General features: G+C 43.3%; 1 protein-coding gene across 1 annotated transcript in view; it reads right to left on the reverse strand.

Annotated features, from left to right (window-relative positions):
* Nucleotides 1-12,488, reverse strand: part of LOC121538929 (nesprin-3) — a 45,394-nt gene that overhangs the window by 17,294 nt on the left and 15,612 nt on the right. Inside the window, exons 8-9 of the mRNA XM_045205833.1 lie at nt 10,911-11,047; nt 292-466 (exon numbers count right to left, since the gene is read on the reverse strand). Of these exons, the coding sequence (XP_045061768.1) occupies nt 292-466; nt 10,911-11,047 (312 nt within the window). The remainder of the gene's footprint in view (nt 1-291; nt 467-10,910; nt 11,048-12,488) is intronic.

A 12,488-nucleotide genomic window follows, 5' to 3' on the forward strand; every position in this document is an offset into this window, starting at 1 on the left:
CACAGTGACTAAAAGTATGGTTTCTCAAAAATCAAGTGTTCCCTTATGAACACAATCCTGGTTTAGCTGCTTGATTGATGGGATTGTATTCTGTATCATGTCCTGCTACATCCCTTTTAAGCACCTTTTCTCTATGCATTTTACCGTATTGTATTAGCTGCATTGTATGTTTTCTGTATTCCGTATCATGTCCTGCTACATCCCTTTTAAGCACGAGAGAACACATTTTCCCTGGTGGAATAAGAGTTGATCAAATCAGTAGCAGCCTGCATTGCAGTGCGGTGTTCATACCTCGATGTTCTGCACCAGCATGGCGATGTGGGAGAACTCAGACACCTCTGCTGAGGCCTCCAGCACCTGAGAGACCAGCTGGCTCCACTGAGAGAAGCCATGCAGAGGGTCCTGCAGCACCAGTCTCAGCCCTGTCTCTGATTCCGCACACAGCTTCATAGCACGACACTTCACACTACAGACAGAGAGAGGAGAGGAGATGGCCTTAAAACAGGTTAGATATGGTGCTTTTCATGAAAAATGTACATATTTTTTAACACAGTGTAAAATGTCAGAGGGAAAATGCAGCTTATACATTTAGCCTTTTACACTAACACAAAGTAATTACTGTACGTTTAAAGAAATGATTATGTTATAGAACAGCATAGACATCCTGCCTTTCCCTATAGAGAGAAAATACTATGTTTGCATGAATTAAATGCATAAATACTAGGCTATGCCCTTAACTTTATCAGACCATTCCTGTCACATGAATTACTATTAGTTAGTTATTTAAAGGCAAGACACAGAACCTGATATCATACAAACAGCAAAAGCACATCAGTAGGGGAAAGTGGAGTAAATTGAGCCATGTTTTTACATTCAGCATCACTCCGTCAAGGGGAATATAGTATTCTTTCTAACAAAGATATCTAAATATTTTCAGGATGTCGTGTATCCCTGGAAATAATCAGAATTCACGTAAACATTCGTTTTGAAAACACACACTATGACTAAAAGTATGTGGACACTTGCTTGTCGAACATCTTATTCCAAAATCATGGGCATTATTATGGAGTTGGTCCCCCCTTTGCTGCTATAACAGCCTCCACTCTTCTGGTAAGGCTTTCCACTAGATGTTGGAATATTGCTGCGGGGACTTGCTTCCACTCAGCCACAAGAGCATTAGTGAGGTCGGGCACTGACATTGGGCGATTAGGCCTGGCTCGCAGTCGGCGTTCCAATTCATCCCAAAGGTGTTCGATGGGGTTGAGGTCAGGGCTCTGTGCAGGCCAGTCAAGTTCTTCCACACCAATCTCGACAAACCATTTCTGTAGGGACTTTGCTTTGTGCAAGGGGGCACTGTCATGCTGAAACAGGAAAGGGCCTTCCCCAAACTGTTGCCACAAAGTTGGAAGCACAGAATAGTCTAGAACGTCATTGTATGCTGTAGCGTTAAGATTTCCCTTCACTGGAACTAAGGGGCCTAGCCCGAACCATGAAAAACAGCCCCAGACCATTATTCCGCCTCCACCAAACTTTACAGTTCGTACTATGCAGTCGGGCAGGTAGGGTTCTCCTGGCATCTGCCAAACCCAGATTTGTCCGTCAGACTACCAGATGGTGAAGCGTGATTCATCAAATCAAATTTTATTTGTCACATGCGCCAAATACAACAGCTGTAGACCTTACAGTGAAATGCTTACTTACAAGCCCTTAACCAACACTGCAGTTTTAAGAAAAATAAGTGTTAAGTAAAAAATAGAAACAAAAAAATTATTATAGAGCATCAGTAAAATAACAGTAGTGAGGCTATATACAGGGGGTACCGGTACAGAGTAAATGAGCAGGGGCACAGGTTAGTCGAGGAAATATGTACATGTAGGTAGAGTTAAAGTGACTATGCATAGATAATGAACAGAGTAGCAGCAGCGTAAAAGGGGGGGGTCAATGCAAATAGTCCGGGTAGCCATTTCATTAGCTGTTCAGGAGTCTTATGGCTTGGGGGTAGACGCTATTAAGAAGCCTTTTGGACCTAGACTTGGTGCTCCGGTACCTCTTGCCGTGTGGTAGCAGAGAGAAAAGTCTATGACTAGGGTGGCTGGAGTCTTTGACAATTTCTAGGGCCTTCCTGTGACACCGCCTGGTATAGAGGTCCTGGATGGCAGGAAGCTTGGCCCCAGTGATGTACTGGGCCGTACGCACTACCCACTGTAGTGCCTTGCGGTCGGAGGCCGAGCAGTTGCCATACCAGGCAGTGATGCAACCAGTCAGGATGCTCTCGATGGTGCAGCTGTATAACCTTTTGAGGATCTGAAGACCCATGCCAAATCTTTTCAGTCTCCTGAGGGGGAATAGGCTTTGTCATGCCCTCTTCACAACTGTCTTGGTGTGTTTGGACCATGATAGTTTGTTGGTGATGTGGACACCAAGGAACTTGAAGCTTTCAACTTGCTCCACTACAGCCCCGTTGATGAGAATGGGGGCGTGCTCGGTCCTCTTCTTTTTCCTGTAGTCCACAATCATCTCCTTTGTCTTGATCATGTTGAGGGAGAGGTTGTTATCCTGGCACCACACGGCCAGGTCTCTGACCTCCTCCCTATAGGCTGTCTCATCGTTGTCGGTGATCAGGCCTACCACTGTTGTGTCGTCGGCAAACTTAATGAAGGTGTTGGAGTCGTGCCTGGCCATGCAGTCATGGGTGAACAGGGAGTACAGCAGGGGACTGAGCACGCACCCCTGAGGGGCCCCCGTGTTGAGGATCAGCGTGGCAGATGTGTTGTTACCTACCCTTACCACCTGGGGGCGGCCCGTCAGGAAGTCCAGGATCCAGTTGCAGAGGGAGGTGTTTAGTCCCAGGATCCTTAGCTTTGAGGGCACTATGGTGTTGAACGCTGAGTTGTTGTCAATGAATAGCTTTCTCACGTAGGTGTTCCTCTTGTCCAGGTGTTTGCTTGTAGAGATGTTTGCTTTGTATGCTGCTGCTGGTTGGGAGGTGTGTGTGTGTGCGTATTCCCTATGTTCTGTGTCAGAGACTGTCAGTGTAGATCAGGCTGTTTCTAAGGCCTAGCTAGCTGTCACAGTCAAACTGTGGGGAGTTCTGTCAGTGTTCTAACTCTGTATCGACCGTGGGAGAGAGAGCGAGAGGGAAAGAGTAAACTGTTTACAGCAGGGCTCTCCAACTCTGTTCATGGAGCGCTACCCTCCTATAGGTTTTCGCTCTAACCTCAGTTGTAACTAACTTGATTCAGCTTATCAACAAGGTAATTATAAGCATCAGATGTGCTAGATTAGGGTTGGGGCAAAAACCTACAGGATGGTAGCTCTCCAGGAACAGGGTTGGAGAGTCCTGGTTTACAGTATATTCATAGCATGTTTGCCTCCTATTATTCATAATGGGAAGGAAATGGTGCATTGGTGCGAACAGATGCATTATGCTGTGCACATCTGATTTATTGTATCTATACAGGGGTTAAAATGTGCATAAGAAAACAGAGGCATGCATGTACAGTATACTTTGCATATGTGGCTTATTGATATACGGAAATATAATTGTGCAATATCAAACATATGCATTCTTCTTGTAAATAGGATTTGCATGGAGATGCCAACAATGTATGTGTCACAAATAGCACCCTATCCACTATATAGTGCTACAGTATGCAACATTTGTTAAATTTAACCTTTATTTAGTTTAGTATTGTGTAGTGATATACGTATCAACAGCTTGATGATGATTTCACTAGAAAGCTCTATTCTGATCACACATGATGATGTTTTCACCCCATTTATCCCTTGACCTGGCACACATACAGCAAGGGAACACACCATCTTAACATGAATTAAACAACCACGTCGCTGTGCCAAATGGCACCCTATTCCCTCTATAGTGCACTATTTTGGACCAGAGCCTTACGCCATTCGGGACGCACTACACACCAGTTCATGTGATGAAGTCATTGATAGTTAAAATAGATCAACAGCTGTTTCCAGTGCTAGAAAACATGCTACATGTGCCAAAGTTTAGGATTAACACACGTTCTATGTGTTCTCAAACGTGTTACTATAAACATGCATCAACTGAATGGGTTAATGGGTTTTTTCCTTTGGCAGAGAGAGAGAACATGGAAAGTAATCACACTGACTAACACTATCATCAGATCGTGAAAATGTACTTTTGGACACCAAGTAACAATAAAGTTAACTTAAAGTAAACTATAAGAGCAGGTCATCATAAGAGACGTATTTACATTTCATATTCTGGTCAGATTCAGAAGCCTTTGTAGTTCCTTTGTTTGCACGAAGAGGAGATATTGATAGTCGACAGCTGATAAAGGGCTCTGTTAAACAGTGTTTTTGGGCATTCAGCCAACAAGCTGTCCCTGAATAGAGTTTGACTTAGGTGAAATAGTATCCTCTGTCTTGAACAAATCTTCAGCAAGGTGCCAAAGCGAAAAACCTTTACTTCATACACCCACTCTTTCTGTCAGTCAACAGGAAGAGAAAGCTTCATGGACTATGCATGATATGGTCTCCAGATAGCCTATTAGATACACATGTCTTATAGCCTCAAGGCCTTCACCTCTACAGACCAGGGTGCGGTAGGTTAATTTCTAAATGTAATCTGTTACAGTTAATAGTTACCTGTCCAAAATTGTAATCTGTAACAACTTTTGGATTACCCAAACTCAGTAACGCAATCTGATTACTTTCAGTTACTTTTGTAATGTGACGCTCCAGAACTTTTGTATAATTTCAGCAAGTAGTTTTGTAAGTGGTGCTCAGATCTGTTTCTGCTATCTTGCCAACCATCATATCAAAGTAAACTTGGAGTCACGCAATGATATTAAGTGTGGTCCTCCCACTAAGACTAGGGAAAGCATGCAGTATATTATATTGCGTTCACGTGCTATCGGAGTTATCGGAAGTTCCTAGTTCTGACTGGGAAGTTTCACTTGAACAACCCTCCAAGTTGGAATTATAAGTGGGAAACTGAGAAAATGTTGTTCCCCTTGTTGCCTAGTTGTGACGTTTCACCACTGACCTTGTACCTTTTCAACCAAAAGATGATAACAAATCAGTTTTTGACAACTACAATATTGTCAATGTTAAGCAAGCTAGCTAACTTTATTATAAACAATGTTAGCTAGCTTATCAAGCTAGCTAATATCTTATTGGTTGAAGAATTGTTCCGACCAAAAAGCACATGAATGAAACAAAGTTGTATTTTCGACATCACAACAAGGAAATAAGAATCTCCGATGAGCATGTGAACGCAGCATTCGGCTAAAGATTAATTAAGTTATGATGAACTTCACAGGGTGGTGAAAGTGCACAGTAATGAGCTTGATAACCTATTCCAATAAATATCAAGGGTCTTATTCTGGTGACATGATGATCGATGCTTGGCTGCCGTTTGACAAATAAAAATACTATTTTGTCCATAATAATTTCATCATGTAGGTATGCTATACACGCACTATATCTGCGAGCTGTTGGCTAGAGCGCACGTGCCAATACATTGTGGGCACTTTCGATATAACGCAACATTTTTGGTGACAAAACCATCAGTACAGTTGAAAATGCGATGGAAACCCATTTAACTTTGATTTTTTATTCAGTACATGGACATTTTACAGCAAAAGTTATTTTTATGTGCACTACGTCATCACGTACAGCCTTTCATCCGCAACAAGTCAATTTGATGGAAACACATCTCTTGTGGGAAAATTGTTTTATGCAGATTTTAGAATATTCACATGGAAATCTGTCGCCAATTGGATAGAAACCTAGCTAGTGAGAAATGTATTTTGTTTTCTTCTTCAGAATTTAAAAGTAATCCAATAAGTAATAATCTAGTTTTTCAAAAGTATATGTAATCTGATTACATTATTTTTGTTGGTAAGGTAACTGATTACAGTTTTGTTGTATTCAGATTACAGTGGGGGAAAAAAGTATTTAGTCAGCCACCAATTGTGCAAGTTCTCCCACTTAAAAAGATGAGAGAGGCCTGTAATTTTCATCATAGGTACACGTCAACTATGACAGACAAAATGAGATTTTTTTTCTCCAGAAAATCACATTGTAGGATTTTTTATGAATTTATTTGCAAATTATGGTGGAAAATAAGTATTTGGTCAATAACAAAAGTTTCTCAATACTTTGTTATATACCCTTTGTTGGCAATGACACAGGTCAAACGTTTTCTGTAAGTCTTCTCAAGGTTTTCACACACTGTTGCTGGTATTTTGGCCCATTCCTCCATGCAGAGCTCCTCTAGAGCAGTGATGTTTTGGGGCTGTCGCTAGGCAACACGGACTTTCAACTCCCTCCAAAGATGTTCTATGGGGTTGAGATCTGGAGACTGGCTAGGCCACTCCAGGACCTTGAAATGCTTCTTACAAAGCCACTCCTTCGTTGCCCGGGCGGTGTGTTTGGGATCATTGTTATGCTGAAAGACCCAGCCACGTTTCATCTTCAATGCCCTTGCTGATGGAAGGTGGTTTTCACTCAAAATCTCACGATACATGGCCCCATTCATTCTTTCCTTTACACAGATCAGTCATCCTGGTCCCTTTGCAGAAAAACAGCCCCAAAGCATGATGTTTCCACCCCCATGCTTCACAGTAGGTATGGTGTTCTTTGGATGCAACTCAGCATTCTCTGTCCTCCAAACACGACGAGTTGAGTTTTTACCAAAAGGTTCTATTTTGGTTTCATCTGACCATATGACATTCTCCCAATCCTATTCTGGATCATCCAAATGCACTCTAGCAAACTTCAGACAGGCCTGGACATGTACTGGCTTAAGCAGGGGGACACGTCTGGCACTGCAGGATTTAAGTCCCTGGCGGCGTAGTGTGTTACTGATGGTAGGCTTTGTTACTTTGGTCCCAGCTCTCTGCAGGTCATTCACTAGGTCCCCCCGTGTGGTTCTGGGACTTTTGCTCACCGTTCTTGTGATCATTTTGACCCCACAGGGTGAGATGTTGCGTGGAGCCCCAGATCGAGGGAGATTATCAGTGGTCTTGTATGTCTTCCATTTCCTAATAATTGCTCCCACAGTTGATTTCTTCAAACCAAGCTGCTTACCTATTGCAGATTCAGTCTTCCCAGCCTGGTGCAGGTCTACACTTTTGTTTCTGGTGTCCTTTGACAGCTCTGTGGAGGGACGTACAGTGAGGGAAAAAAGTATTTGATCCCCTGCTGATTTTGTACGTTTGCCCACTGACAAAGAAATGATCAGTCTATAATTTTAATGGTAGGTTTATTTGAACAGTGAGAGACAGAATAACAACAAAAAAATCCAGAAAAACGCATGTCAAAAATGTTATAAATTGATTTGCATTTTAATTAGGGAAATAAGTATTTGACCCCCTCTCAATCAGAAAGATTTCTGGCTCCCAGGTGTCTTTTATACAGGTAACGAGCTGAGATCTCAACTTGTTACCTGTATAAAAGACACCTGTCCACAGAAGCAATCAATCAATCAGATTCCAAACTCTCCACCATGGCCAAGACCAAAGAGCTCTCCAAGGATGTCAGGGACAAGACTGTAGACCTACACAAGGCTGGATTGGGCTACAAGACCATCGCCAAGCAGCTTGGTGAGAAGGTGACAACAGTTGGTGTGATTATTCGCAAATGGAAGAAACACAAAATAACTGTCAATCTCCCTCGGCCTGGGGCTCCATGCAAGATCTCACCTCGTGGAGTTGCAATGATCATGAGAACGGTGAGGAATCAGCCCAGAACTACACGGGAGGATCTTGTCAATGATCTCAAGGCAGCTGGGACCATAGTCACCAAGAAAACAACTTCTCCGCATCAAAGGGACGATGGACGGGCCATGTACCGTCAAATCTTGGGTGAGAACCTCCTTCCCTCAGCCAGGGCATTGAAAATGGGTCGTGGATGGGTATTCCAGCATGACAATGACCCAAAACACACGGCCAAGGCAACAAAGAAGCGGCTCAAGAAGAAGCACATTAAGGTCCTGGAGTGGCCTAGCCAGTCTCCAGAATCTGTGGAGGGAGCTGAAGGTTCGAGTAGCCAAACGTCAGCCTCGAAACCTTAATGACTTGGTAAGATCTGCAAAGAGGAGTGGGACAAAATCCCTCCTGAGATGTGTGAAAACCTGGTGGCCAACTACAAGAAACGTCTGACCTCTGTGATTGTCAACAGGGTTTTGCCACCAAGTACTAAGTCATGTTTTGCAGAGGGGTCAAATACTTATTTCCCTAATTAAAATGCAAATCAATTTATAACAATTTTTTTGGATTTTGTTGTTGTTATTATGTCTCTCACTGTTCAAATAAACCTACCATTAAAATTATAGACTGATCATTTCTTTGTCAGTGGGCAAACTTACAAAATCAGCAGGGGATCAAATACTTTTTTCCCTCACTGTATATACCCCTGCCGCAGGGACTCAGTGACGTATATTTCCATAGCCTCCGTTTCAGCCTGCGACAGGGGATACAAATGACTCCTGGGAGGTACAGCGTCTACCCGAAGGTTCATCGCGCAATCCCCCTCCCGATGAGGTGGTAATTTAGTCGCTTGCGTCTTGGAAAATGCGAGCGCCAGATCATGGTATTCGGGGGGAATGTGCACCGTCTGGACTTTCCAAGTGGTCGCACCAATGGAAACACCTAGACACCTACCCGGACACTCACGCAACCACCCCGTAAGAACCCTCTGCGGCCATGAGAAATTGGGGTTGTGAAGGGCTAACCACGGGATACCCAAGACTACAGGGTAAGCAGGAGACTCAATAATCATAAAGGTGATCTGCTCAACATGCGTCTCCTGCGTAATCATGGTGACTGGTACAGTAACTTCCTTAACCAACCCGGACCCTAATGGTCGACTATCTAGTGCTCTGATGGGGAGTGGAATGGTTAGGGGAACCAATGAAATGCCTTGACGGTGTGCAAATGTCCTGTCCATAAAATTCCACGCTGCGCCTGAATCGACTAGCGCCTTACACTGGGAACCTACCAAGTGATCTGGAAAGGAGATAGATAAAGTACAGTGCGCCGCAAAAGGCTCTGAATACGTTTGTGAGTTCGTTACCTGGGGTGATGTGTGAGTACCCTGCCTACCGCCTCCAGACCCAAAAGAACGTTGAATGCGACGTGAGATGGATTGTCCCTTCGTGCCACCAGAGTGGCACTGTCGCTGTCCTCCTGCGCTCTCTCGATCGGCGGCTCCCCCCAGCTCCATCTTCTCAGGGTCGAAGTCGTCCGGAGTGGGAACAGGCAGACCCCTACCAGGACGTCCTCTGGCTGCTAGCAGATTGTCCAGCCGGATGGCCATGTCCACCAGTTGGGAGAACGATAGCATGGCATCCCGGCAGGCTAGCTCCCATCGGACGTCCTCCCTTAGGTTGCACCGGAAATGGTCTATCAGGGCCCGTTTGTTCCACCCGGACCCCGCTGCCAGCATCCGGAACTCGTCCCCTGTCTTAGATGGACCAGTCGTTCGCCCGCCTCTCGACCCTCAGGCGGGTGATCAAAAACGTCCCGAAAGAGGCGAGCAAACTCCCCGTAGTTCTCGAACGTGGTACCTCCCTCGTTCCATACGGCGTTGGCCCACTCCAGGGCTCTCCCACAAAGGCAGGAAACGAGGACGGATACCTTCTCCCGCTCCCGGGGCTCCGGCCTGATGCTATCTGGATCCATCCAGGGGCTGGGGTGTAGGTGGCTGGATCTGGTTGACCAGTTGGTCTCGATAGATCGGATCCTCTCCTCTCCAGGCATTCCACCACCTGAAGAACCCGATCCATCGCTTCCCCAAAGCTGGCCAACATCGAGGAATGCTCCTGGACCCTTGCCACAACTCCAGGCATGCAGTCTTCTCCTGCTGACTCCATAATCAGATCAGGTGAGTGATTCTGTGATGAGGTGTGAACGAAGGAGTCAGGCGCAGGAGGTAAAATACCGAAGTCCAGAGTTTCATCCGTTTGCATAAATCAAACGCCCCAAGCGTCAAACGAAACTGTACAAGGGAAAAACATCCACCTTGGCAATAACACAGTGAAATGTAGCTCAACCGAGCTACACGCTCTCACAACAAAACAATCACTCACACTTATACATATACTAATTAGGGAAAAGAGCACCAGGTGTGTGTGATTGACAAGACATGACAAGTGGAGTGATGAGAATGGGATCGCGAACGCCGAAGCCTGCCCGAACCAGGAGGGGGGGCAGCCTCGGCGGAAGTCGTGACACCTATCAGCAACGGGTGTGGCAGAAATAGACGAAATACACTAATTTGAAGGGGTGTCCACATACTATTGTATATACAGGGAAAAAAGTATTTAGTCAGCCACCAATTGTGCAAGTTCTCCCACTTAAAAAGATGAGAGAGGCCTGTAATTTTCATCATAGGTACACGTCAACTATGACAGACAAATTGAGAGAAAAATAATCCAGAAAATCACATTGTAGGATTTTTAACGAATTGATTTGCAAATTATGGTGGAAAATAAGTATTTGGTCAATAACAAAAGTTTCTCAATACTTTGTTATATACCCTTTGTTGGCAATGACACAGGTCAAACGTTTTCTGTAAGTTTTTTTTCTCAATTTGTCTGTCATAGTTGACGTGTACCTATGATGAAAATTACAGGCCTCTCTCATCTTTTTAAGTGGGAGAACTTGCACAATTGGTGGCTGACTAAATACTTTTTCCCCCACTGTATAGTGTATCTGATAAGGTCCATTATCTGCTCCCTGGACTTTAAGCAAATTCTGCTGAACCATCCCTGTAAAGGTGAATCGCAATAGTCTAAATAGGAAAAGCACTCGCAGAGCTTTAACATTTTTTAAATCTCAATAGTCTGAAAACGCATCTTCCTCTCCATCGCCCCTCTTCTTCTACACTGTGAGGCGCTCTGAGTGTCCACTCACCTCTGGTGCTCCTTCACCACAGCCAGGACATCGTCAGAGAGATGCCGTGAATCTTGGGAAAAGCGGAAGAGTTCTTTAAGCTGGGCCTTGAGGTTCTCCACCTGGGATTCCTCTGCTGACAGAGTATTCCGGACGTTCTGAGAGGGGGAATACCAAAAGGGAATTTTATTTTATTTTATTTTTTTCAGAACAATTGTTTAAAAACCTATCACAGAGACCAGCCTGGGCACCTGGCAACTCGCTCTCTACACACAAAGCACACACCAACAACAAAAACAACCAAATTGGGATAAACACTAACTTAATTTCCTCCTTAGTGCCAGAGTTAAACTTTTATACAAGACCTTTCTCCCATAGAAGAGGAAATGTTTAAACTTGACGTAATTCATGTTAATGTCAAGCAATTTTAAACCACTATTGCAATCCTCCTTGACAAGGGTGAAATTGACCTCAGTGGAATGAAAGCAGCAGGCACCAAGAGGCCTCTGATGCTGTAATTTGTTAAGTGCATTTGTCTAGATCAAAGGTCTCTAACCTTTTCTAGGATGAGAGCTACTTTTACAAATTGAAACATTGCGAGCTACTCTTTTTTTTTTTATAGCAAAAAAAATAAAAAACGAATCTCTTCTACTCTACCCTGCACCTCTTCCATGGGTCCTTGGTGTACAATATATTTTCCTGTCAATACACCTGGTAAAATAATGGTTAATCAACAATTCTAAGGGGGCCCCCTAAAATTATATTTTCTCGGTTTAATTTTTCCTGGTTTTTGATAATTATTCATAGAGAAACAATGAAAATGGATGTCCATGTCAATGCTTAAATCACATCAGAAGACTATTTTTGAAGTCTAGAGAGAAATGTTTCGGTCTGGCGATGTTTCTGCTGTTAGGCCTACACTCTTAGAAAATACAGTATGTGTTGTTGAACAACACAATTCTGCTGCAGCACTTCATGGCAGAGTTTGCAAAACAATCCCCACCCAATTGATACAAATAATCTTGATATAGTTATGTCAGGTAAGCCTACTTTGCATTTAACATTTCATTGATAAGGTTTTGCAAAAAAATAAGTTCATATGTGCAATTCCTCAGCAATATCTTAAGATTTACTGATTTTCTTACGAACTTCTCAAATACATTCTTACAAATCTTCTTAAGATGTTTGTTGCTAGGCAACCATTTAGCTAGCTATCTAGCTAGCAATGGCAATCATGTTAGCATATTTCTTACTGAGATTACTGTTCTAAAACATGTTCTTGGGTTTAAAATAATTAATACTGAAACTTTCAGATTAAGTTTGTGTGTGAATTAAACATGTTCAATTGCTTTCATGAGCTTTTTCTCTCATTGCGCTGAGTTTAAGGCAAGGGTTTAGCTATCTTGGAATTAAGAACATTTCCAATAACTTTATTTTCAAGAATCACATTTCTTCTTAACTTTTTGCTTAAGGAGAAACATACTGTAAGAAATAGCGCAATACATTTTCCAATAACCTTTTTGAGGAACAGCAACTTTGCTTAACTTCCTTCTTAAGTCTATAGTTAAGAAAAAAATGGCAGTTAAGAAGAAATGTCTT

Source organism: Coregonus clupeaformis, chromosome 20, assembly GCF_020615455.1.
Source record: "Coregonus clupeaformis isolate EN_2021a chromosome 20, ASM2061545v1, whole genome shotgun sequence".
Classification (NCBI taxonomy): Eukaryota; Metazoa; Chordata; class Actinopteri; order Salmoniformes; family Salmonidae; genus Coregonus; species Coregonus clupeaformis.